The sequence below is a fragment of the Mustela erminea genome, chromosome 19 (genome assembly GCF_009829155.1).
Source record: "Mustela erminea isolate mMusErm1 chromosome 19, mMusErm1.Pri, whole genome shotgun sequence".
Lineage (NCBI taxonomy): Eukaryota > Metazoa > Chordata > Mammalia > Carnivora > Mustelidae > Mustela > Mustela erminea.
In genome coordinates, this window is record NC_045632.1 from 54,479,581 (window position 1) to 54,500,822 (window position 21,242).

Genomic DNA, 21,242 nt, shown 5'->3' on the forward strand with positions numbered 1-21,242 from the left:
GTTTCCCCTGTGTTTCAAAGTCCGGCATGTTCCTAAGAAACCCAGGAGAAGGGCTCAGTGTCCCTTCTCGCCGAGGAAAGACACAGTGGAAATGACCGGGACATTCTGTTTGCTTCTATTAAATTGTAGACACCTGAGAGAGCTATGGGGGAAATGGGGGGGGGGTGATGGCTCTCTCGTACCCTCCTGGGGGGAACGTGAGAAGTCTGGAATTTAATTGCAGCCTATTAAAGTAAAAAAAGTTCCATTAACTCAGCTGCTTGATCTCATTGTAGAAGGAGATTTATCAAATTATTAAGGCAGATCATCTCTGGGTGGATGGATTATGTGTGTGTTCCTTCCTTTTATGCTTTTATTCATTATTTATGAGGATTTTTTTATTAAGATAATATGCCATTTTAAAATTAAATTAAGATGTGCATACATTTTTGACCTGACAGTGGCATTTTGGGGACTCTGTTTGAGAGGAATGAGGGCACGGGGACCTAGGAATTTATTACCAGATTGTTTATTGCAGCATTACTCATGCTGGCAAAATACCTGGGAGCCATCTGCCTGCCTCTCAGTAGAGAAATAGTGGAGTAAATTACGGTCCCGTCCATCCCACAGAACATTATGCGGCTGATTAAGAAGCCCGAGTCTGTGTGCTTGTTGATCTGGGGGGATGTTCATGATACTTGGTGAGCAAAGCCAGCAGCCGATTCATGCGAGGAACTAGGTCTGATGAAAACCGAAAACGGTTATCATAATCCTCCACATGTCTCTGTGTGTTTTTATGAAAAAAGGAAGAAGTACAGAAGGACACACTCTTCACCTCTAATGTTGATTTTGTCTGTGTTTTGAAGGGGTTTGGGCAGATGGGCAGGAGAGATGATTGCATTTTTTCTTTGCACACCTCCATTTTCTTTGACTCATTCCAAAGAGCATATTACTTTTGCGATAAAAAAAAAAAAGTCCTGTAAGGTGTAAAGCTTAAAAACTGGGGTTCGGTGAAGTATCTGTAGACCTTGCTGGTGGGCGGTGTTCACCCCACAGACGGGAGCCACTGCTGTTGGAAAAGGGCTTTGCAGGTGGCAGAGGTGGGTTCAGAGCAGAGAGGACCTGGGGCTCGGAGCCAGAGTTCCGGTTTCTCCAGCTAGCTGTGTGATCTAGGGCCGGCCACCCACTACTCTCAGCCTCTGTCTACTCGTCTGTGCGATCGGGGGCAGGGATTCTTGCCCCCCCTGGGCTCTAGGGAGGACTGAATGAGGGCTTGGGACGGGAAGGTCAAGAGTGCAGGCTTTTTTTTTTTTTTTTTTTTTTTTTAAGATTTTATTCATTTATTTGACACAGAGAGAGATCACAAGCAGGCAGAGAGGCAGGCAGAGAGAGAGGAGGAAGCAGGCTCCCTGTTGAGCAGAGAGGCCGACACGGGGCTCCATCTCAGGACGCTGAGATCATGACCCGAGCTAAAGGCAGAGGCTTTAACCCACTGAGCTACCCAGGCGCCCCAAGAGTGTAGGCATTTTTAAATGATGAGCATCTGAAAGTCACTAAAAGGGGGGAGGGGTGCATGGCTGGCTCAGTTGATAGAGCACAATCTTGACCTTAGGATGGTGAGTTCAATCCCCACATTGGGCACGGTGCCTGCTTTTGAAAAAAAAAAAAACAAAAAAACAAGGGGCGCCTGGGTGGCTCAGTGGGTTAAAGCCACTGCCTTTGGCTCAGGTTATGATCCCGGGGTCCTGGGATTGGGCCCCGGGTCGGGCTCCCTGCTCAGCAGAGAGCCTGTTTCCTCCTCTCTCTCTGCCAACTTGTGATCTCTGCCTGTCAAATACATAAACAAAATCTTTAAAAAAAAACAAAAACAAAAACAAAACCACAAAAACCACCATTGCTAGAAGACGTTTATTGTTATCATCTGAGACCAAGAAATGGAAGTAGCATTTCCAGCCTGCCTAGATTGGGGAAAAATACATTATTTTATATTATTATTATTTATATTATTATTATATTATTTTATAGAGTAAAGCGTTCCACTGCATTGTGTGCATTTTCACACATTAGTTCTTGGTTTGCCAGATAGAGTAGAAAGACTCTGTAGGCTTTAGGGATTCAAAGACCTGGATTGCAGCCCCAGCTTGACCTTGACCCACCACAGGTGATTTTAGGGAAAGTCATCTTTCCCCCGCTTCACTCAGCCGCCTCTGTAAAATGAAGGTATGAAATCAGGTCATTGGTTATAAAACTTTATTAAATTACGTAACTTTCCTCCCCTTTTTTATATGCAAACGAACTTAAAAAAACGGCCTTAATAGCTGGTCAAAACATGTTTTTAGGTTAAAACCTGTAAGTTTTATTGATGATCAGTTCTGGAGAACAGTGACAATGTTTGGTGACAATGCACAAGGGAAAACCAGAATAATGACAACTGCTGTCTTATGCAATTGACCAGGGTTGAGAAAAGCTCGATTCACTCCAGATAAGTAGTTTGCAAATAGCAGTTTTTATAATCGGTTGCCTTGAAATTTCAGGATGCTGTCTCAGACAGATGGCAGGCAAAGCTTGAGAATGAGGTTTGCACAGAAGCTAATGCAGCTGCCCGCCCAGGTTAGCCCGGGGTGGTGTGTTTCTACTGTGATAAAATTCCACCTAAGACCTATTTCAACCTGCACTTTCGTTGACGGTTATTTTTAAGGCTAATGTGGGTGTGTTTGGGAAGTTGGGGGGGAGAAATTTGAGTCAGATTTCTGTAGAATCCCTCAATCCTCTGGGGGGTAACTTAGGTTGCCCAGTTTGGGGGGAAGACATCTGCAACCAAGGTCGCTTCTGTTGAGCCTGCGTTCAATGGCACTTGACCTAATGCTTTAAATGTTTTTAAAATGAATGGCCTACATTTAAAACTTCAGAGATTCCATATTAAGATCTAGATTTTCTGCTGCTTTTGAAAAAACACTGACACGTGGCTCTGTATAGGTTCTGAGTTCCCGGTGCAGACATCTGGGTAGGAAGGAAGCAAGCCTTCTCTGGTTTGCCCCAGCTCCCCCCCGCCCCCCCAGCTCTCTCAACTGATTTCTGCTGCCCACCAGGCCCCAAAGACTTTGAATCTCCTGCACCAGAGGGCAGAACTGACTTGGAATTGGAAGAACAAAGCCCCGGGCTCTATAGGTAGGGGCCACCTTGAGAAACCTTAGCATGGCTCCTGTAGGTAAACGCCCCTCCCCTAGGGTCAGCTTATCATTTGCTTCCTGAGCTCCTTGCGGGCAGCACGGAGCCCAGGGAAACAACAGCTGTGTGCTCTTAGAAGCTCAGCCTGATTTCTTAGGCTCCTTTGGGGAGACAGGACTGTTTATGGTGATTGACAACCCCCGGCTTCAGCAGCAATCAGCTCAGGGCCCTTCTGTTTCATCTTGCTCTTAACCCAGTTCCCTCTGCCCGTGGGATTTGGAGGCAAATCCGGCTGGTATCAGTTCTCTCATAAGTGCTTGAGTACCCAGCTTCCTAACTCCTGCTCTGCTACCTTCCCAAACGTGTGAAGGCCCCTGGCTTAGTCGCTCTGGGCGTCAGGCACCCGCAGGCTCTGATCAGCAGTGAGGACGGCTGGCTGATTGCCTTCTTGCTCTTGGTCCAGGACTTGAGTTTCACCGCTGTGGGATGCGGTGGTCGGTTACTGTTTTTACCCCCTGGCCTTCTGTACCATCTGTTCTCTGGATCCTCCGGGAGATTCCTCTGGAAATGCTTTACGGTTCTGCAGTGGCTGCCTAGCAGAATCCCCTTGATGCTCCTTGTTCTTTCCGTTTCCGGGGCGCGGGCATTCCAGCGCGCCTTTGCCGTATTCTCTGCTTTGGGGGCTCTCCCGTTTTCAGCCTGAGGCTGTGCTGTGGTCTCATCTGCGGCTCGAGTGGGAGAACTGCTTCCAAGCCCAGGAGGATGTGGAGCAGTGAGCTCCCTGGAGGTTGTAGGACTGAGGGTTCAGTGCCTTGCTGGTCAGAGGCCACCCACAGCTCCTAGGCGCTGCCCAAACTCCCTCACAGATGAGGCTGCCCCGCATGGGTGCTGGCTTCCTCAAAGGCGGCAAGACAGGTGCTCGTCTCGTAGTCATAGACGTGTAATCACGGACGTCCCATTACTTTTGCAAGTGGCAGGGACCATGCAGGGCTGTGGATGCTGGGAGGAGGACACCCTGGGGCCATCTGAGAAGTCTGTCTAGCAAGGGCTCCCATAAACCCAAGATTCAGAGTTGCTCTCCAGCATCTTCCAAATCCTCATCAGTTCCCAAATCGTGTCCAGTGTGATTCCAAGAGCAAGGGCCTCCCCAGCCCTGCAGGGTACCAGCAAACAAGCACACACAGCCTTCTGCCGCCCATCGCCATCCGCCTGGGCTCCGAATGTAGGCGTCTTCTCTTGCTCGTTTGCCTGTTAAAGGAGAAAATGGCTGTAATTTTTTTTTAAAGGTGGCACTGATCTTGCTTCCGTGTTAACTAGAGCCGACAGCAGCACTGTTTCCAGACGCTCCGTCTTGTCTGTTGCCTGGGGTGACGGCCCCGGCTCCAGGCTTACTGAGAGGACGAAGAAGGCTCATGGAGAGCAGTCCCACACACAGCTGGCCCCCAGGACGGCCTGTCCTTTCCTGAGGCAGGAGGACGAGAGTCCTGGGTGCTCTTGGTCTTCCTGCTCCGTGTCCTGCTTCAACGGGACCATCGAGGTCAGAGTCCGTGGGTTTCCCTAGGGGGTCCTTCGCTACCTCACTGTGCTGGGCCATCAGACCAGGAACCCTTCATAAGAAATTCCATGCTGATGTGTGAAGAAAGTATAAGCCAAGTAATGCATACTTCCTACCTAGAAGCAGGAAGCGCATACAAGTAAAAAGAAAATGAAAAAGTCTCCCAAACCTTCCATGATGATACCTGGGATTATGCATTTGGGAGAAAGATTAATATTTATTCTTGGAGGTTGTGCATGGGTGCCAGCGTAGTGGGGGGCGAGAGTCACATTCGCTGATGGCATTCTGCCTGCGGATTCCAGGGAATATGGCAGATTATTCTGTTGGACAGTGGGGGGGTGGGGAGAAACATCCACAGTTCGGCAGTCGGTGGAGAATCTCTGGTTAGCTTTTCCCGTCAGTGTAGGCTGAGCCGCAGCCTGGAGGGTGCTGCCCCCCCCCGCCCCCCCGCCACATGGGGAGACTCATTCCCTGACCTCAGGTTGACTTCGACACCTCTGGGCCCTTGCTTCTGTGGTCCCCATCCTGTGGCACGGCCCCTTCCCTTGTCTCCTGGCAATCAAGTCAAAGGTGACTTTTCCTCTTAGCCTTTAGTTTTCCCCAGAGAAAATTAATTTACCCATTATTTTAGGCATTCCTTCAGCATGTTTGGGCCAGGAGGACACAGCGGTTGATAAAACAGACACTTCCTCTGACCTCACGGAGCCCTGGCTGCGGCCAGAGGGTTCAAGGGTGTCACCTGGAATTACACGGGGCCAGCAGCATCCCGGTTGGGTAGACTTTGACCCCATAACTACACACAGTAATGCTAGAATAACTTAATTGCTGTCTCTCCACTGTGTGCCTGTATCGTCTAGAATATTCTTCTGTCATTGCTGGGAGGCCGTTATGTACTCTGTGTACATCTGCCCATACTGTATGGGCCAGTGCACAACTACCAAGGTAGACCAGGGTCGACATTCTGACCCCGTGATGTTCTAGATGTGTCATCTTGGAACTCCTGCTTGTCGTCCCAGAGTCTGTTTTTTTGTGTCTGATGTGGGGTTTGTTTTATTGCTTTCCTGATGGGGTGGGCACGACGGGCGACTGAGGTTGTGGCTGCCCTGCACCAGCTCAGGACAGGCCCTCTTGAGTCCTCAGAGCTGTCCCAGCAGACCCCGGGCAAGTGGCGGAGTAGAACAGACCTCTGTCCCCCGTCGTGCGGGGTTGGCTGTGCTGAGCGCCCACGGACGTCTCCAGGGAGGGTCTTCTCCCTGCCCTCTCCCTGCATCTGCTGTTCGCTGGCCTTCCTGGGGGCTCCCCACACTCCCGTTTCTGCCTCTGTCATCACGTGGCCACCTTGTCCTGGCCCGTGCCTGCTTCACGTGTCCCCCATTATAAGGACTCCAGTCATGGCCTTAGGGCCCACTCTAATCCAGGAGGACCTTGCTTTCACCTGGTCACATCTGCAAAGACCTTCTCTGCAAACCAGGCCACACTGAGAATGTAGCGGGGAGGGAGTGGGGCTTGCACAGATCACTAAAGATGCTGTTAGGTCACAACAGGGCATGCTGTAACCTCTTGCATCTGCCGAATGCCGTCCCTGACATGTTTCCGCCGTCCCACTGCTGCCCCATTTCTCTGCCCCGTGGAGGGACCCGCTCCAGGAGCCCCATCAGCATCTGTCTCGCCCCCACTCCGTTTCCTGACCTTGTCCCAGCCATGGGTCCAGGCCTGCCACCCCTCGGCTGTTCATCTCGTCCTCTCCCTAGTGACCTCCACGCCGACAAAGCCATGGGTCTTCGGGACACTACACTGGCTCCTTTTTCTTCTCACCTCACCATCTATGCACTCACGGTGTCCATGGCTGGGTCTTTGATTTCTTGGCATCTGAAGGTTGGTGCATCCCCGGCAGGGCCAGGGCTTAGCTCGACTCTCCCATCTAACTACCTGCTTATCTTGCTCGTCACTCTGGAGTGAGACCCCTTCTGGAAGAGACCCCTTGATGCCTCTCCCCTCCCTCCAGACTCCCCTTCAGGGGGTACGTGTCTGGCCGCTCCGCTGGATGGGCCCAGGAATCTTCTCGCCTTTTGCGTTCCATTCCCCGTGACCCCCACCGCCACACCTGCCCCGCTGCATTGCATCTTTGAATTCTGCTTGTGTTTGAGCAAGTGGTGAGCCTTTTTGCTTTCAGTCCTTTTCCTGCCCTGCTCTGTACCCTGGGGTGGGTGGGACGAATCCCCAAAACACATTCCCATGTGCTTCTGCCAGCAGGGTCAGCCAATGGGGTGATTGGGATGGAGATACAGGCATACGAGAGGGGAAGCTGGGGTGTTTCTCCCCATATTTTCTGGCTCTGGAAGCATCTGTGCAGGAAGGGCACCTCCTTTGTCCCAAGCTGTCCACCTGGCTGAAATGGGGTGGGGCTTTTTTTTGTGTGCTTCATTGAAAAGAAGGGGTTTTCTCCAGGTATAAGGAGACCAGTATCAGGGTTTGGGTTTGGAAGGGATCTGGCTTTAAACACTAGGTTGGTCTAGGGATCTGAGTGGCAAGTAAGTCCAGATCTCAAAGAGCATGCAGGCTCTGCCGCAAGTCCTGCTCTTTCTCTCTCTCTCTTTTTTTTTTTTTTAAATAAAGAAATGGGTATGCTGTAAATGACACGTAAATAGAAGGAAGTACTTCTGAGTTTTTCTAAAAGAGTGGCTCTTAACCTTTCTGGGTGACCTATTTCTTTGAGATGTCAGTTAAAGCTGTAGGTCATCTTTCCGGGGGGGGGGGGAGTGCATACGTGCAGAGACTGACACAGATCTCCTGATGCTTCTTGGGGGCCTGGAGGTACCTTTTCTAGAAGTTTGCTTTTCCACGTGTCATCCTGGACTCCACGCAGCTTGGCAAGAGGACCGGGAAGGCCAGAGCCGGGGGCTGTTTACATCATTAACTGCTTGTAACATCCCAGTGGTTGCATTTCCATTTGTGCCATAATTTTTTTCTTTGAGATTTTATTTATTTATTTGTTTGTTTGGTTTGTTTGTTTATTTATTTGACGGGAGAGCACATGCATGCGTACGAGCCAGGGAGAGGGGCAGAGGGAGAGGGAGAAGCCGGCCCTGACTCTGAGCCTGGGCTCCATTTGGGGACTCCAGGATCATGACCTGAGCCGAAAGCAGACGCTTAACTGACCAAGCCCCCCAGGCACCCCTGTGCCCCGCATTTTTCCGAAACATTATTCAATCACAGACTCAGTGAAACACCATTTAAGTGTTGCTACCTAACCAGGAGCAGACACAGTACGAGTGTGTTTGCATGTGTGTGCATGTGCACGTGCGTGTGTAAGGTGCTTGGCCCGTGAGTTGTCTCTGTGGAAGCTGACAGGAGGGCTACCGCGGGCTTCCTGGTGGAGGAGCTCGCCATCGCGACATCCATGGTCAGAGCAGCAGGCTGTGAAGAGCAGGAACAAGGCTGTCCAGTATTTCTTTCTTGCTCTTGAATTTGAAGATGAAAACTTAGCTCAGAAATCTTACAGACTTGAGGGGCGCCTGGGTGGCTCAGTGGGTTAAGCCGCTGCCTTCGGCTCAGGTCATGATCTCAGGGTCCTGGGATTGAATCGGGCTCTCTGCTCAGCGGGGAGCCTGCTTCCCCCTCTCTCTATCTGCCTGCCTCTCTGCCTACTTGTGATCTCTGTCTGTCAAATAAATAAATAAAATCTTAAAAATAAAAAAAGAAATCTTACAGACTTGAAATGCAACAGTGAAGGTGTGGAAAGGATTGTGCGTTCTCTGGTGGAGGTGCTGGTCGGGACCTTGTTTGGAGAGCAGCGTGGTGAATGTATTAGGGTTAATGTGCACACCCCCTACCCGCCCAGGTGCGTCCCAGTCTAGGATTCTGCCCGATGGAAACATTTGTGCAGCTGGACACAAATGTTGTTTATGGTCGCACTTTGTAATACTGAATGCAAGGGCAGAAAATCCGTGATGTACGTATTATGGAAAATGGGGTCTTCAAAGTAGTGAGGCAAGACTGTTTGAGGTTGCAGAATAATAGAGACCATGTAGAACGAACAGCTGGAAGTTTAGAGACATGTATGTAATAGAAGATGTAATTAAATGACTATCCATCAAGCACATTCTAGAAGGAAATCTACCAAATTACTGAGGTTGATAGCTTCTCAGGAAAAAGACTAAGAAGAGGGTGAGGAAGACGACTCCCTTTTGTTTATGAGTTTCTCTCATATTTGCCTATTTATAGTTCATACCAATTATAATTTTTTAATTAAAAAAACCATTCATTTGCATTGAGCGGCTCACCTTATCTAATGTTCTTATTTTTTTAATGTGTTTCTCTTTGTTTTATTATTTCAGATTCTTGATGAATTCAAAAAAGATTCTTCTGTGTTCATCTTGGGGTGAGGCATCTCTTCTGGGGTTATGTTCGGGGTGGCTGTGCTGGGAACAGGTGCCCACGTGGGCCCTCCTAGTTGGGCCGGCTGGTGCCAAGAGGGCCACCTCTGCGGGCAGCCACTGGTCTGCATTGGGACAAGGTCTCCTACTGGGGAGTTGTCTTTCCTGAGCCTGTGGCATGGATAAACAGGAACAGCAAAGGGGTTTGTGGCATGGTAGGATGGTGGCCCAGAAGGTTCTATATAGAGAAGCACGTATGCTTGAGGACTTGCTTTCCCAGAAAGGAGTTTGGGAAATTCCGGGTTAAGCAGGCTCAAGTGAAGTAAAATGTGTCGACGCAAATAAAGTGCTACACACAGTGTGTGGGATGGCAAAGGGCTTGTGAATAAGAACAGTGGTATTATTATTACAGGGTAAGTGTTGCAGGACTTGTCAGGACCTTTATTGTTCTTATCCCCTCCCCATGCCAAGATTGATTTATTATTTTAGAGAGAGTGTGAGTGAGCTGGCAGAGGTTTAGAGGGAGAAGAGAGAGAATCTCAAGCAGACTCTGTGCTGAGCTCAGAGCCCAACACAGGGCTCATTCTCACAACCCTGACATCATGACTGGAGTCAAAACCAAGAGGCAGATGCTCAACTGATTGAGCCACCCATGCACCCCAGGACCTTTACTGTTGGTACTAACTCCCCGAGCGTGGGATAAATGGAGTGTTCTGGGTTTCCCAAGGCTGTCTGCCTGGGAGGAATGCTTGCCCTAGAGCTAATAGCACGTAGAGTGGTGTGAGGTAAGCTGACCTGGACCTGCTTTTCCGAACCGGCCCTGGTTGATGAGGACACTCTGGCAACTGATCCTTCTGTCCCTTTCTAAACCAGAAACCTCCAGACTGCAAAGTCCATGTGACACAGATGTGATTTTTGTGCGGTATTTTAAGGGAAAGTTAGTGATAGACCGTGAGGCTGGTTAGCAAAGCAGTCGCAGATCCGGACAGATCCTAACTGAACACCAAAGCCTTTGAACCCCGAGTGTTTAGTCAAGGGAACTTCTAAAAATGTGTTTTATCTCGTATATTTAAAAAGACACCCCCCAACACACTCTCTCTCTCTCTCTCTCTCTCTGACACCTTGTGAATGGTCGGGGTAAAGTACAGATTTCCCTGGAAAGTTCTGTTCCATGGAAACACTTTCCATAGAGACCAGGGTTGCTGGTCCTGCGAGGTCCCAGTGTTTCAGTAACCGTGAGCAGCCTCTGCCCCGAGGCCATCTGTCACCAGGCTGCTGGCGTTCCCTCCTCTCAAACAGTAAATCATCCCAACAGGGGGCCTCTGCCTGCCCCAAAGCCCGTGTAGTGCATCTTCAGGTCGAGTCTCCCCATCTGTCCAGAATCTGGGGGGACGTCACCTGACCCCCTACTCCTGCTTCAGAGCCCTTAGTGGCTGAACAAAGTCTGCATTGTGGCCTCTGAGGAGACCCTCTGACGGGCCCTGTTCACTTTTGCAGAGTTGGCTTCCCCGAGACTCTGCCCACACCCAGCCCTACCCAAGCCTTTGCGGTGTGGCTCAGGCCTGCCCCCTGCACTGCTCTCTCCCTGCACTCCTGCCTCTTTCCACCTTCTGTTGTTCGGTCTTTCAGCCTTTGCCTACTGCTTCGCTTTGCCTGAGACCCTTTCCACCTCCTGCAGAGCCCCTCATTCTCTGACTCCCTCAGCTGCCGCGTCCTCCAGAAAGCCTCCCTTGGCCCTCCGGGTCTCGATCTGGCCCCCGTCTTTCCTCTGTCACCTCCTCTCCTTATTGCACTGTGTCCCCCGAGGCCACACTCCCGGAGGCTCTCTGTAGATCCCAGAGCACGCCGGCAGCCCTGGGAGCAGCAAAAGGCAGATTCCGGGCCCCCTCCCAGGCTGGGGCGTCACAGCCTCTCCTTGCATCCTCTGAGGTCGGGGGTGTAGTGTCTGTCACCTTGTGTCCCCAGAGAGCCTCGCAGGGTGTTTGGTGGCAGCTTCTGTGGCTTGTGTTCTGTCTCAACACCCTCCTTTTCCCCGAGGACAGCAACACCGACCGGCCGGACGCCTCCGCGGTTTACCTGCACGACTTCCAGCGCTTTCTCTTACACGAGCAGCAGGTGAGAGGCGCGTCTCCCCTTCCCCGCAACTGCCACCTCCCCTGTGATTGTCGGAAACACGGGGGCTCCCTGTCCAGGGCCACCTTGGTGTCTCAGACTCTGGAAAGAGAACAGCGTCATCTGGGCCCTTTCCCAGGCGCAGGCCGAGGAAGGGGACAGCAAGAGCCGTCCGGGGTCCGGGCGTGGTGTGTCCCCCGGCCGCGTGGTGTCTGTCCCCCTCCCGGCATGTCGCACGCGTCCCTTTCCTGGAAGCCTTCCCTGGTTGATGGGAAGGTGGGCCCTGGCAGACGAGCCTGCCAGGTCCTCTAGGGGATAAGACAGCCCTGCTGTCCTTCAGCAATGACACATGGGGGAGTGTCCCGGCGTGTTTGTGGACAGACAGGTGGCGGAGTTAAGGGGCTTTGTGTTGGGGTGGTGCTTTCCCATCAGAGTGGCTCTACCCAACAGGGCATACTGGCCATGTCTGGAGCCACGTTTGGTCGTCACAGCTGGGCGGGCTGGTGGCACGTAGTGAGTGGAGGCCCCGGACGCTGCTCCACGTTCTGAAATGCACCGGACAGCCTCCCCCGCCAAGGGGTTACCCAACGCCCGAAGGTCGATAGGGTTGCGGTTGAGAAACTCTCCAGTTCAACTAAGAGAAACCTGAGATCTTCTTACTAGCTGTGTGACCTCAAGCGGGTGGTTTGACCTTTCTGCTCCCCAGTTTCCTCTGTAAATGGGGACGGGAGCCCTGCTTCCCAGAATTCGTCAGAGGGTAATGATCTCTGTCTGTGAGTTTGTAGATGCGCATGGTCACGCATTTAAATTTTTTATGTGTTTCGCTGGAGTTGTCTTTGCTTTTTTTTTTTTCCTCCTTATTTCATTTTACTATTATTTATTTATTTTTTTTTACAGACTTTATATTTTTAGAGCTGTTTTAGGTTCATAGCAATATTCAGTTCGTTTACTTTTCCAAAAACTCCGTATTGGAGACCATCTCAGACACAGGAGCGGACAGGCTGGCATCCTGGGTCTCCGTGTGCCCGTCACTTAGATGAAGAAATGATGAATGTGTTTCCGGTTTTTTTTTTTTTTTAAAAGATTTTATTTATTTATTTGACAGACAGAGATCACAAGTAGGCAGAGAGGCAGGCAGAGAGAGAGAGGAGGAAGCAGGCTCCCCGCTGAGCAGAGAGCCCGATGCGGGACTCGATCCCAGGACCCTGAGATCATGACCTGAGCCAAGGCAGCGGCTTAACCCACTGAGCCACCCAGGCGCCCCGTGTTTCCGGTTTTATTTCACCTGTCCTCCATCTCCACACCTGGCTGCCTCCTGCCCGACCCCTCTTCTTCATTTACTTCCCCTTCTTCTTCATTGTCGCTGGAATATTCTAAAGCAAACCCAGACTGGATCATTTCACTTGTAAATGCTTCACTGTGTCTCTCCTGAAGATACAAACTTTATTATTATTTTTTTAAATTAACGAAACGTAACCACAGCAGTCCTGCCCTTCCACCAACACTACCTTCTTAATGTTACCCACCGCACACCCCACATTCAGATTTCATTGACTGTAGGGAAAATAATGAACAGAGACATATGCTTTGCCCAAGGTCAGCCACGCGGAGGCCCAGACAAAGGCGGTAGCCGCTACGGTGCCTGATGAGTGAGGACCGAGGACACGGAGAGGCCGTGCTTTCCCCATGTGGGCTTGAACTAGGGTGACCAAGAGAGGGCTTGTGTGTGCCCCCTGAGACAAGAGCTAAAGTGGGGTGCACTGAAGCGGCAAACGCATGGTCTGGGCACCTTACATGCTGGGTACTGGGCTCCTGGTGGCCTAAAGCAAAGAGGGGTACATGCTTTTCTTTTTCCCTTTTTTTTTTTTTTTTTTTAAGATTTTATTTATTTGTCAGAAAGAGAGAGCATGCACAAGTTGGAGGCAGAAGCAGGCTCCCTGCCGAGCAAGGCTCCCAGTGCGGGATTCGATCCCGGGACCCTGGGATCGTGACCTGAGCCAAAGGAAGACGCTTTCCTGACTGAGCCACCCAGGGGCCAGCAATATGCAATTCAAACAAAAACTTTGAGGGGAAAAAATTTATATACTCTGATGAAATAATTGCCCTTCTAGGAACTTGTCCTATAGAAGTAGTGGTAGAATCTTGAACAGAAATGAAAACTTGGAAGTGACTTCAAGTTCCCACTGGTGGACTAGTTAAAGGTGCCACAGCCCAGCCCTAGAGCAGGTAAAAGGAAGACTCCAGAATTGATGTCCCTGGGTTGGCCTCGGGCTCCTGGTCAGGTCTCGGTCAATGGCTGAAGTCTCTGTTTCTCCACTTACGCAATGTGGAGAGTCATACGTACCTCCTGGGGGGTGTGGGAGTTCAAAATGAGCCGCTATATGATAAAGATTTACCATGGAGCCTGGCATGTAGTCCGTGCCCAGTGCTGCCGGCACTTGACCCTACACCAAGTAGGTAGATTTTTTTTTTTAACCCCCAGAATATTGGTATTTGAAGCTCCTTTAGGTAGAAAATTTCTTTCTTCCCAGCCAGGCTAGTTCCAGGTTACACGGGCTAAGCACCCCTATTTTTTAATAAATGCAAAAGCTTTGCAGCAGAAGGAAGGAGGAAACCCCTGGCTTCTGGCGGGCATCAAGGGCTGGGGAGGCATTTGCATTAGGGAGCTACGATTTGGGTTTCGTGTTCTCATATTCAAAGGTCGTGACACCTCACGGCAGATAAACTGGCCTCTCCCCAGCCTCCTGGCTGTTTTGTGTCCCTATCCAGGTAGATTTGCAAGGGTCAACAGCAGAGGCTCAGTGTGGATCTGCGACCCAGGCACCGGTGCAAGGCTGTTTGTCACCACCTCATTTGCATCTGTCCTTACGCCTTTGTTTCTCTCTGACATCCTGGTCTGACCCTGGTATCCAAGCACACATGGATCTGGTAGCACATTTGCTTTTATTATCCTGGAAGGCCAAGGTTTTAGAATATTCAGAATCCATAAAACATGAGTCAAAGGTGACTACTCTCTGTGCCAGGTTTCATCTTTGTGCCTATGAATATATGGGCTTTTAGGAATTAGGAGAAGAGTAGAGTTAGTTTATGCTGTGCGTTCTTTTTCTCACTGGCTCCTGTGCGTCTAAGTTGAATGTGTGTCTCAGACATTATCCAAAACTCTGAGCAGCATGACTTGGCTGACTCTTTTTTTATAAATGTTTTTTAAATATTTATTTATTTATTTATTTATTTGACAGAGGGAGAGAGAGAGAGAGAGAGAGAGATCACAAGTAGGCAGAGAGGCAGGCAGAGAGAGAGGGAAGCAGGCTCCCCACTGAGTAGAGAGCCTGACATGGGGCTGGATCCCAGGACCCTGAGATCATGACCTGAGCTGAAGGCAGAGGTTCAACCCACTGAGCCACCCAGGCACCCCAACTTGGCTGACTCTTTGAAAAGAGGACACCCTCTGTGTCAGTTTATTTGGAACCCTCACTCTGCTCCTTACTAGTTGTGTGAACTTGGGATTGTCATGGAACATCTTGAGTTTCTATTTCCTCCTCTTTCCAATGATGACATACGACCTGCAGAGTCACATGGACTAACTGAAGTGACCGTCCAAGGAGAAGGATGGTTTGAGCCAGCTGCCGGGATCCGACCAGTGTCTGTATACCAGAGGCTGGGTTAAATCCATAATCCTATTTCACACGGTCTTACACAGAAACCGCAGCTGGGAAGTATTCTCACGTAATAGATGAGGGGCACGGGAGGGGGTGTAGCTTGCCAGGGTCAGCCAAGTGAGTAACCAGGCACTCTGACCTGACTCAATGGCCTCTTCATGCCAGTAAATGTAAAGAGCTGGCAGAGGGCAGGAGTTGGCAAACTCTGGTTGCAGGCCGAATCCGGCCCACTACCTGCTTTTTGTAAATAAAGTTTTATTGGAACACCGCCATGCCAATTTGTGTATGTTTTGTCTATGGTGCTTTTTGCAGTACAGGAGCAGAAATTTGAGTGGCCGTGACCCAAAGACTAAATTATTCAACCCTTTGGTCCTTTATAGAAGGTATCTGTGAGGTGCAGAGTCACGTGTGGTAGGCGGCACTTGATTGCATGTGAGTCTGAAATAGGTTGATATTTTGGTCTTGGATGGAAACCGGATCCTGAGAGAGGAAGGGTGTTGCCAGTCCTGCTTCTGACGACCTCCTGTTCTCTCTCTGTCACTCAAAGGAGCTTTGGGCTCAGGATCTGAACAAAGTCCGAGAGCGGATGACTAAGTTCATCGATGACACCATGAGGGAGACTGCCGAGCCCTTCTTGTTTGTCGATGAGGTGAGCGGGCTCCTTGTCAACTCGGCTTATCTTTTTGACTCACGTCTGTGACCCGTGGAGTTCATTGTCCCAGTTCTCTTCCCTCAGAAGGCTTTGCTGTCGTCCGTCCCCCAACTGACCCTGTTGGTTGAGAGCTGCTTTTCTTCTAGGTTCTGAGTTCCCGCCTTCGGTCTTGCTCATCTTTCTCTACTGGGCTGTGTGTCCTGGGGGGCGGGGGGGTGCTTGGCTCTGCCCACCAGACGACGTCTGCCGCCAGGGAGTGTCTCACAACGCAAGCGTGGCGACCAGATTGAAAAGTCGATGGGACGCCTGCGTCTGCCCCGGGTGAAGCAGCTGGGCAGGTGGGGCTGAGAGGAGGACCAGGGTCCTGCTGCCTCGCGGAAGGCTGTTTCCGGGCAGCAGAGAGGAGCCCTGGGCCACTCCGGCTGTTTTTTTTTTTTTTTTTTTTTTTTAAGATTTTATTTATTTATTTGACAGAGAAAGAGAGATCACAAGTAGGCAGAGAGGCAGGCAGAGAGAGGGGGGGAAGCAGGCTCCTTGCCAAGCAGAGAACCTGATGCGGGGCTCGATCCCAGGACCCTGAGATCAGGACCTGAGCCGAAGGCAGAGGCTTAACCCACTGAGCCACCCAGGCGCCCCGACTGGTGATATTCTTTTGCTTTAAGTTGGGCGGTGAGCTTACAGATACTCATGGTATTGCTATGCCTTAAATCTTACGCGCGGGAGGGAGGTACGTTTGTCGTATCCACTATCTCCGGATTCACATTAAAGGGAAACATCACACGGGTGAGTGAAAGGTGTCTGTCTGTCCTGTTGTGATCTGAGCCTTCTGCCTGACAAATCTGGGTACCTGAGGCCAGGAGACCTTCCTCTGAGCTCCCGAATCAGAGCCGCCATCTCCCGGGATTGGCCGAGACCAGAGAGATCCCGGCCTCACCCGTCCACATCCCCCTCATGACGGTCTCGCCTCTGTGACTCCCCCAGTTCCTCACGTACCTCTTTTCGCGGGAGAACAGCATCTGGGATGAGAAGTACGACGTGGTGGACATGCAGGACATGAACAACCCCTTGTCCCATTACTGGATCTCCTCTTCGCATAACACGTGAGTTTCTCGGGGAGCCTGTGTCGGGCCGAGTGGCCGGGGGTAGGGGAGCACCAGCACCCTGCTCCGGGGAGGCGTGTGGGAGCAGGCAGAGTCCAAGGCCACGCTGCTCAGACTAGAATGTACAAAAGCTTCTGGAAGGGATGTGGGAATGTACTCCCAACTTTCCCTGTTGGTATTTGCATTAATCATGTCTTAGCTGGTTTTCAGACATCTCTGGGTAGCCACAGCAAAGCAATGAATGAGTTATTGAACTGGTACTGACTGAGCGTGTTCCCTGTGCCTGCTGGGTGTGGGAGGTATAGCAGGGGAGACAGCAGGAGCAGCCCTGTCCTTGGGGACGCGGAGGGGAAAGGCCTCCCTTGTTTTGTTTTGTGTTAAAGATTTACTTTCTAGTTTTTGAGAGAGAGAGAGAGAGAGAGAGAGTAGAAGCCCATGAATTGGGGCAGAGGCAGAGGGAGGCAAGCAGGCTCCCGCCAAGCATGGAGCCCTGTGTGGGGCCTGACCTCAGGACCCCAAGATCATGAGCCAAAACCAAGAGTCATACACCCAACCAGCTGAGCCATCCAGGGGTCCCCAAAGTCTCCTTTTACTCAAGGATGAACAGGAGTTGCTGAGAGAAGTACAGGTGGTGAGGCAAGGAGGAGCCACATGTGCAAAGACCTGGGGGCAGGAGGAGCCGAGGGGGTCTGTTAAGATTATTAGATCGTACAATCCAGGAGGGTGAGTGGCAGGAGAGGAGGACACTTGAGTGGAACCTTTAAAATCACAGCAAAGGGCAGTAGGAGCCACCGATCGCTTCGAAGTCAGAGAGCAACACATTCACATTTACCTTTTATTATCCCGATTATCCCAATTGCAGAAGAGAGGGTAGACTGGAAGGGAGAAGTTGCAGTCAGGTTCCCCTACGTAGTCCGCTTGTGGGGTCAGAGGGTGTAGATCTTGGGGCCTGGCTATCTGGAGAGTGGCCAGACGGGTACCTTCCCACGGGTCACCACAGGCAAGAGTCAGAAGGCATTTCGGAAGGTGATGTCTTCTTAGGGGAAGACTGATTGTTTGCCATGGCCATTGGCTTAGAGCGCTGAATGCCACCAAACCCAGAGGACAGTGAAGGAACGTGAACTCTTCAAAGGGGTGTGGGGCACGGACATGGGGGAAAGTGCGTACAAATATGCATTTTTGTGTCAGTTTTGGTGGACACAGTTCAAAGCATAGTGAATTCCAGCAATCGTTTTTCAAGACCTGATCTTGGCCTGGAGCCCTGGTACCACAATGGCGGCCCATCATTGGACGAAGGGCCTCCTAGCGGGCACCGTGGTGGTGGGGCACGGGGGGTGATAGTAGGGTCTTTAATGGATTGCCATAAGTCAGTGTCACTCCTGATACCCTTGGACCAAATTCTCCTCCAAAGAATACATAGTCTCGACCCTTCCTTTGGGTCACCAAGATGGCTGTCGTTCACGTCCTATGACTGTGGCCTGGAGCCCAAGACTTGTGCCCAGGGTGGCCACATGATTGCTTGTGTCTGGCCCAGATCCTAACTGTGGATCTTTCTAGACAGGAAGAATTCAGGATGTTGGGCACTTGGGCTGCGGGGTTCCCCAAGATGCCCCAGGGTGCGGGCCTGTCCACTCTATGGCCATGGCGTCCTCTCCCTCAGGTACCTCACCGGCGACCAGCTGCGGAGCGAGTCGTCCACAGAAGCCTACATCCGCTGCCTGCGGGCGGGCTGCCGCTGCATTGAGCGTGAGTGCTGCTCGCCCGGGGTGGGGGGCACTCGGGGGGACTGGAGCTCTGCCGTGTCCCTGCTTGATGCTCGCGTTGTCTGAAAGGCCTGAGTCATGTGGGTGACGGGGACAGGCCACGGGAGGACCCAGGTCCGCGTAGCCTCTGGGGGCGGGGGATGCGGTCACTAAATGCCAGCCGCTGTTCCCCAGAGGGTCTCCCCGCAGGACGAGGCATGGTGTCGAGCCTAGCCGGACTGGAGTGGGAAACCCTGGGGCGGCGGCCCGGGGCCTCTGGAGAGTGTCCTGATGTGGCGGCAGGGCTGGGGGGCTTGGTTAGGCTGCTTTTCTCCTTCAGTTGCCCTCCGTGTTTCGGCAGCTGGCCGGGCCTTGGATGCCACCTGACCGCTGTCTTCACAGCTGCTCACGGGCACCCACAGGCCCTGGGTGCGCTCGGGAGCCCGCTGCTTCCCTCTGGCCTGTCTGCACCTGCGAAGCTGTGCAGGTGCACTGGGCTGAGAAAGGGCCCAGAGCCCTGACGGAGGGTGCAGTTTTATCAAACCCATTCCTCCGACCATCAGACTCGAATGGCACCTAACCCTCCCGACGGTTGTCTGGTGTATGCCCCCCATCCCAGGAAAAAGCAAGTGTGAAAAAATTAAGTACGAAGCAATCAGCTCCTGGTACCTCTGGGGGTTAAAAATAGAGGGGATGTTCACCTGCTACCTAACCTAGTTCTGTTTGAATGTTTTCCTATGAAGCTGAGAAAGATCAGCATCTCATTGCTCTGTATTATTTCCACTAGCAGAACAAACAAGCCAAGGGAAATCAGAAACAAATCCCACAGTATAATCTATTTTTTAAAAAAGGAAACACAGGAGTGCTTGGGTGGCTCAGTGGGTTAAGCCTCTGCCTTCAGCTCAGGTCATGATCCTGGAGTCCTGGGATCGAGCCCCGCATCGGGCTCTCTTCTCAATGGGGAGCCTGCTTCCCCTTCTCTCTCTCTGCCTACCTCTCTGCCTACTTGTGATCTCTCTCTCTGTCAAATAAAGAGATAAAATCTTTAAAAAAAATAAAAAAGGAAACACTGAAACTAGCTTCTTTGGGATGACTGTATTGGGGATCTTTAATTAAGCAACTACAGTCTTCCCATAACTGCACAAGTAATGCGTGTACACAGGTAACAGGGCTCCTCGTGTTGCCAGCCCCCGAGGGGAGTTCGTGTGTGGCCCTCACATTAGTAACTGAGCCACCGGGGGCCCCGGGCCCAAGCTGGCAGATGCCCACCCCTGCCCCGACCCCCCTTGCGGTGTGGCTGCCGTCAGTGGACTCTCCAGGCAGGGACAGATGGCCGGATGTCGAGACTACATGTTTCTCCCCCCAGTGGACTGCTGGGACGGGCCCGACGGGAAGCCCATCATCTACCATGGCTGGACACGGACCACCAAGATCAAGTTTGATGACGTCGTGCAGGCCATCAAAGACCATGCCTTTGTCACCTCCAGGTCGGTTGGCTGATTTCCTGGTGGTTCGTCTTTAAGGGAACAGTGGACAGATGCCCCTGCCCACACCCATACACACCGCACACACCCCCACATCTACCTACCTGCCCAGCCTCCATCCTCTGGTCTCGCCCAACAAGTCTTCAGCTGAGTGTTGGCGCCCCCTTCAGGCCCAAAGCGGAAGTCCCTCCCTGGTTCTGAGCTGGGAGGATGCCGGTGCTGGGACACTGGTGCCCTCTGCACCCCCCACCACCTCCCACCCCGGCCCCACCCCCCACCTGCTGGGCTGAGCCCGCTCCTCCCGCACACAGCTTCCCAGTGATCCTGTCCATCGAGGAGCACTGTTGCGTGGAGCAGCAGCGCCACATGGCCCGGGTGTTCAAGGAGGTGTTTGGCGACCAGCTGCTGACGAAGCCCACGGAGGCCAGCGCTGACCAGCTGCCCTCACCCAGCCAGCTGCGGGAGAAGTTCATCATCAAGGTGGGTGGCCTCGGGTGGCCTGGCATTCATTCAGGAAAGCCAGTGGCTCAGAGCACAGGTCCTGCTTCCACCGCCCAGACTCCCACCAGCTCTCCTTACTGACGCCCTGAGCGACCCCGGGCAAAGTTGTTTCACCTCGAGGTGCCTCTGTGTCCCAGTGCATTGTGTGAGATGGACTCGGAATGGAGGTAGACAGTTGCCCCAAAAGGCTGTGTGTGCTCATGGCTGAAGGGGGTCTCTTGCCAGCTGCTGGCAAGGGGGAGAGATGAAGATTCAGCTGTGCCCAAGAGTGCCAGGGATGCCGGGGAGAGAGGTGATGTTTGGGGATCTTTATTACTAAGACGAAGAGACCAGGTATATTGTAGCTTAAAGCACAGAAGAGGTCATATCCTCTTTAACTGAGGGAGAATGTTCTAGAAGGTTTGAGCTCTGGTCCACAAGGCTGTCAAGGGAACCAGCATCCTCTTATTCTGTAGACCCCCAGAGAATCCATTCAGAATCTGGGGTATGGTAGCATGTGAACTTGGGGGGAAATGTTGCCTCTTTATTTTTATTAACCTGTAACTAAAACTTAACATTTCCTTTCATTGTGAATATCAGTAACAGGCCACTTGGGGCTTTGGCACCAGCAGAAATCATGGATAGTTTCATATCGTGTTGACAGTACAGATATCTCAAAATAATCTTGTCCGCATCACTGCTTTGAAATTACGGTGGCTAATCGATTTGATTGTAGATCTTCTATAAAAAGCTAATAAGGAAGCACACCTATTTACATTATAAATATTTAAGGTCTTAATAACTGTATTTCAATATAGTTTCTCTTAAAATTCTGTGCATTGTAAATGTTTTGAGAAACGGGTCTTTCGTCTTCCCCAACTTCAAAGGAGGTCACTGACTCAGAAGGGGTGGGGGGTCTGCCCTGGGACGTGGTC

At 51.6% G+C, this 21,242-nt stretch overlaps 1 protein-coding gene across 4 annotated transcripts in view; it reads left to right on the plus strand.

The window, feature by feature from the left end:
* Positions 1-21,242, plus strand: part of PLCG2 (phospholipase C gamma 2) — a 142,020-nt gene that overhangs the window by 63,728 nt on the left and 57,050 nt on the right. For all 4 annotated transcript variants that reach the window (XM_032326245.1, XM_032326248.1, XM_032326249.1 and 1 more), the window contains 7 exons: positions 9,040-9,083; positions 11,121-11,193; positions 15,397-15,498; positions 16,483-16,601; positions 18,262-18,347; positions 19,710-19,830; positions 20,139-20,307. In XM_032326245.1, coding sequence (XP_032182136.1) covers positions 9,040-9,083; positions 11,121-11,193; positions 15,397-15,498; positions 16,483-16,601; positions 18,262-18,347; positions 19,710-19,830; positions 20,139-20,307 — 714 coding nt within the window. The remainder of the gene's footprint in view (positions 1-9,039; positions 9,084-11,120; positions 11,194-15,396; positions 15,499-16,482; positions 16,602-18,261; positions 18,348-19,709; positions 19,831-20,138; positions 20,308-21,242) is intronic.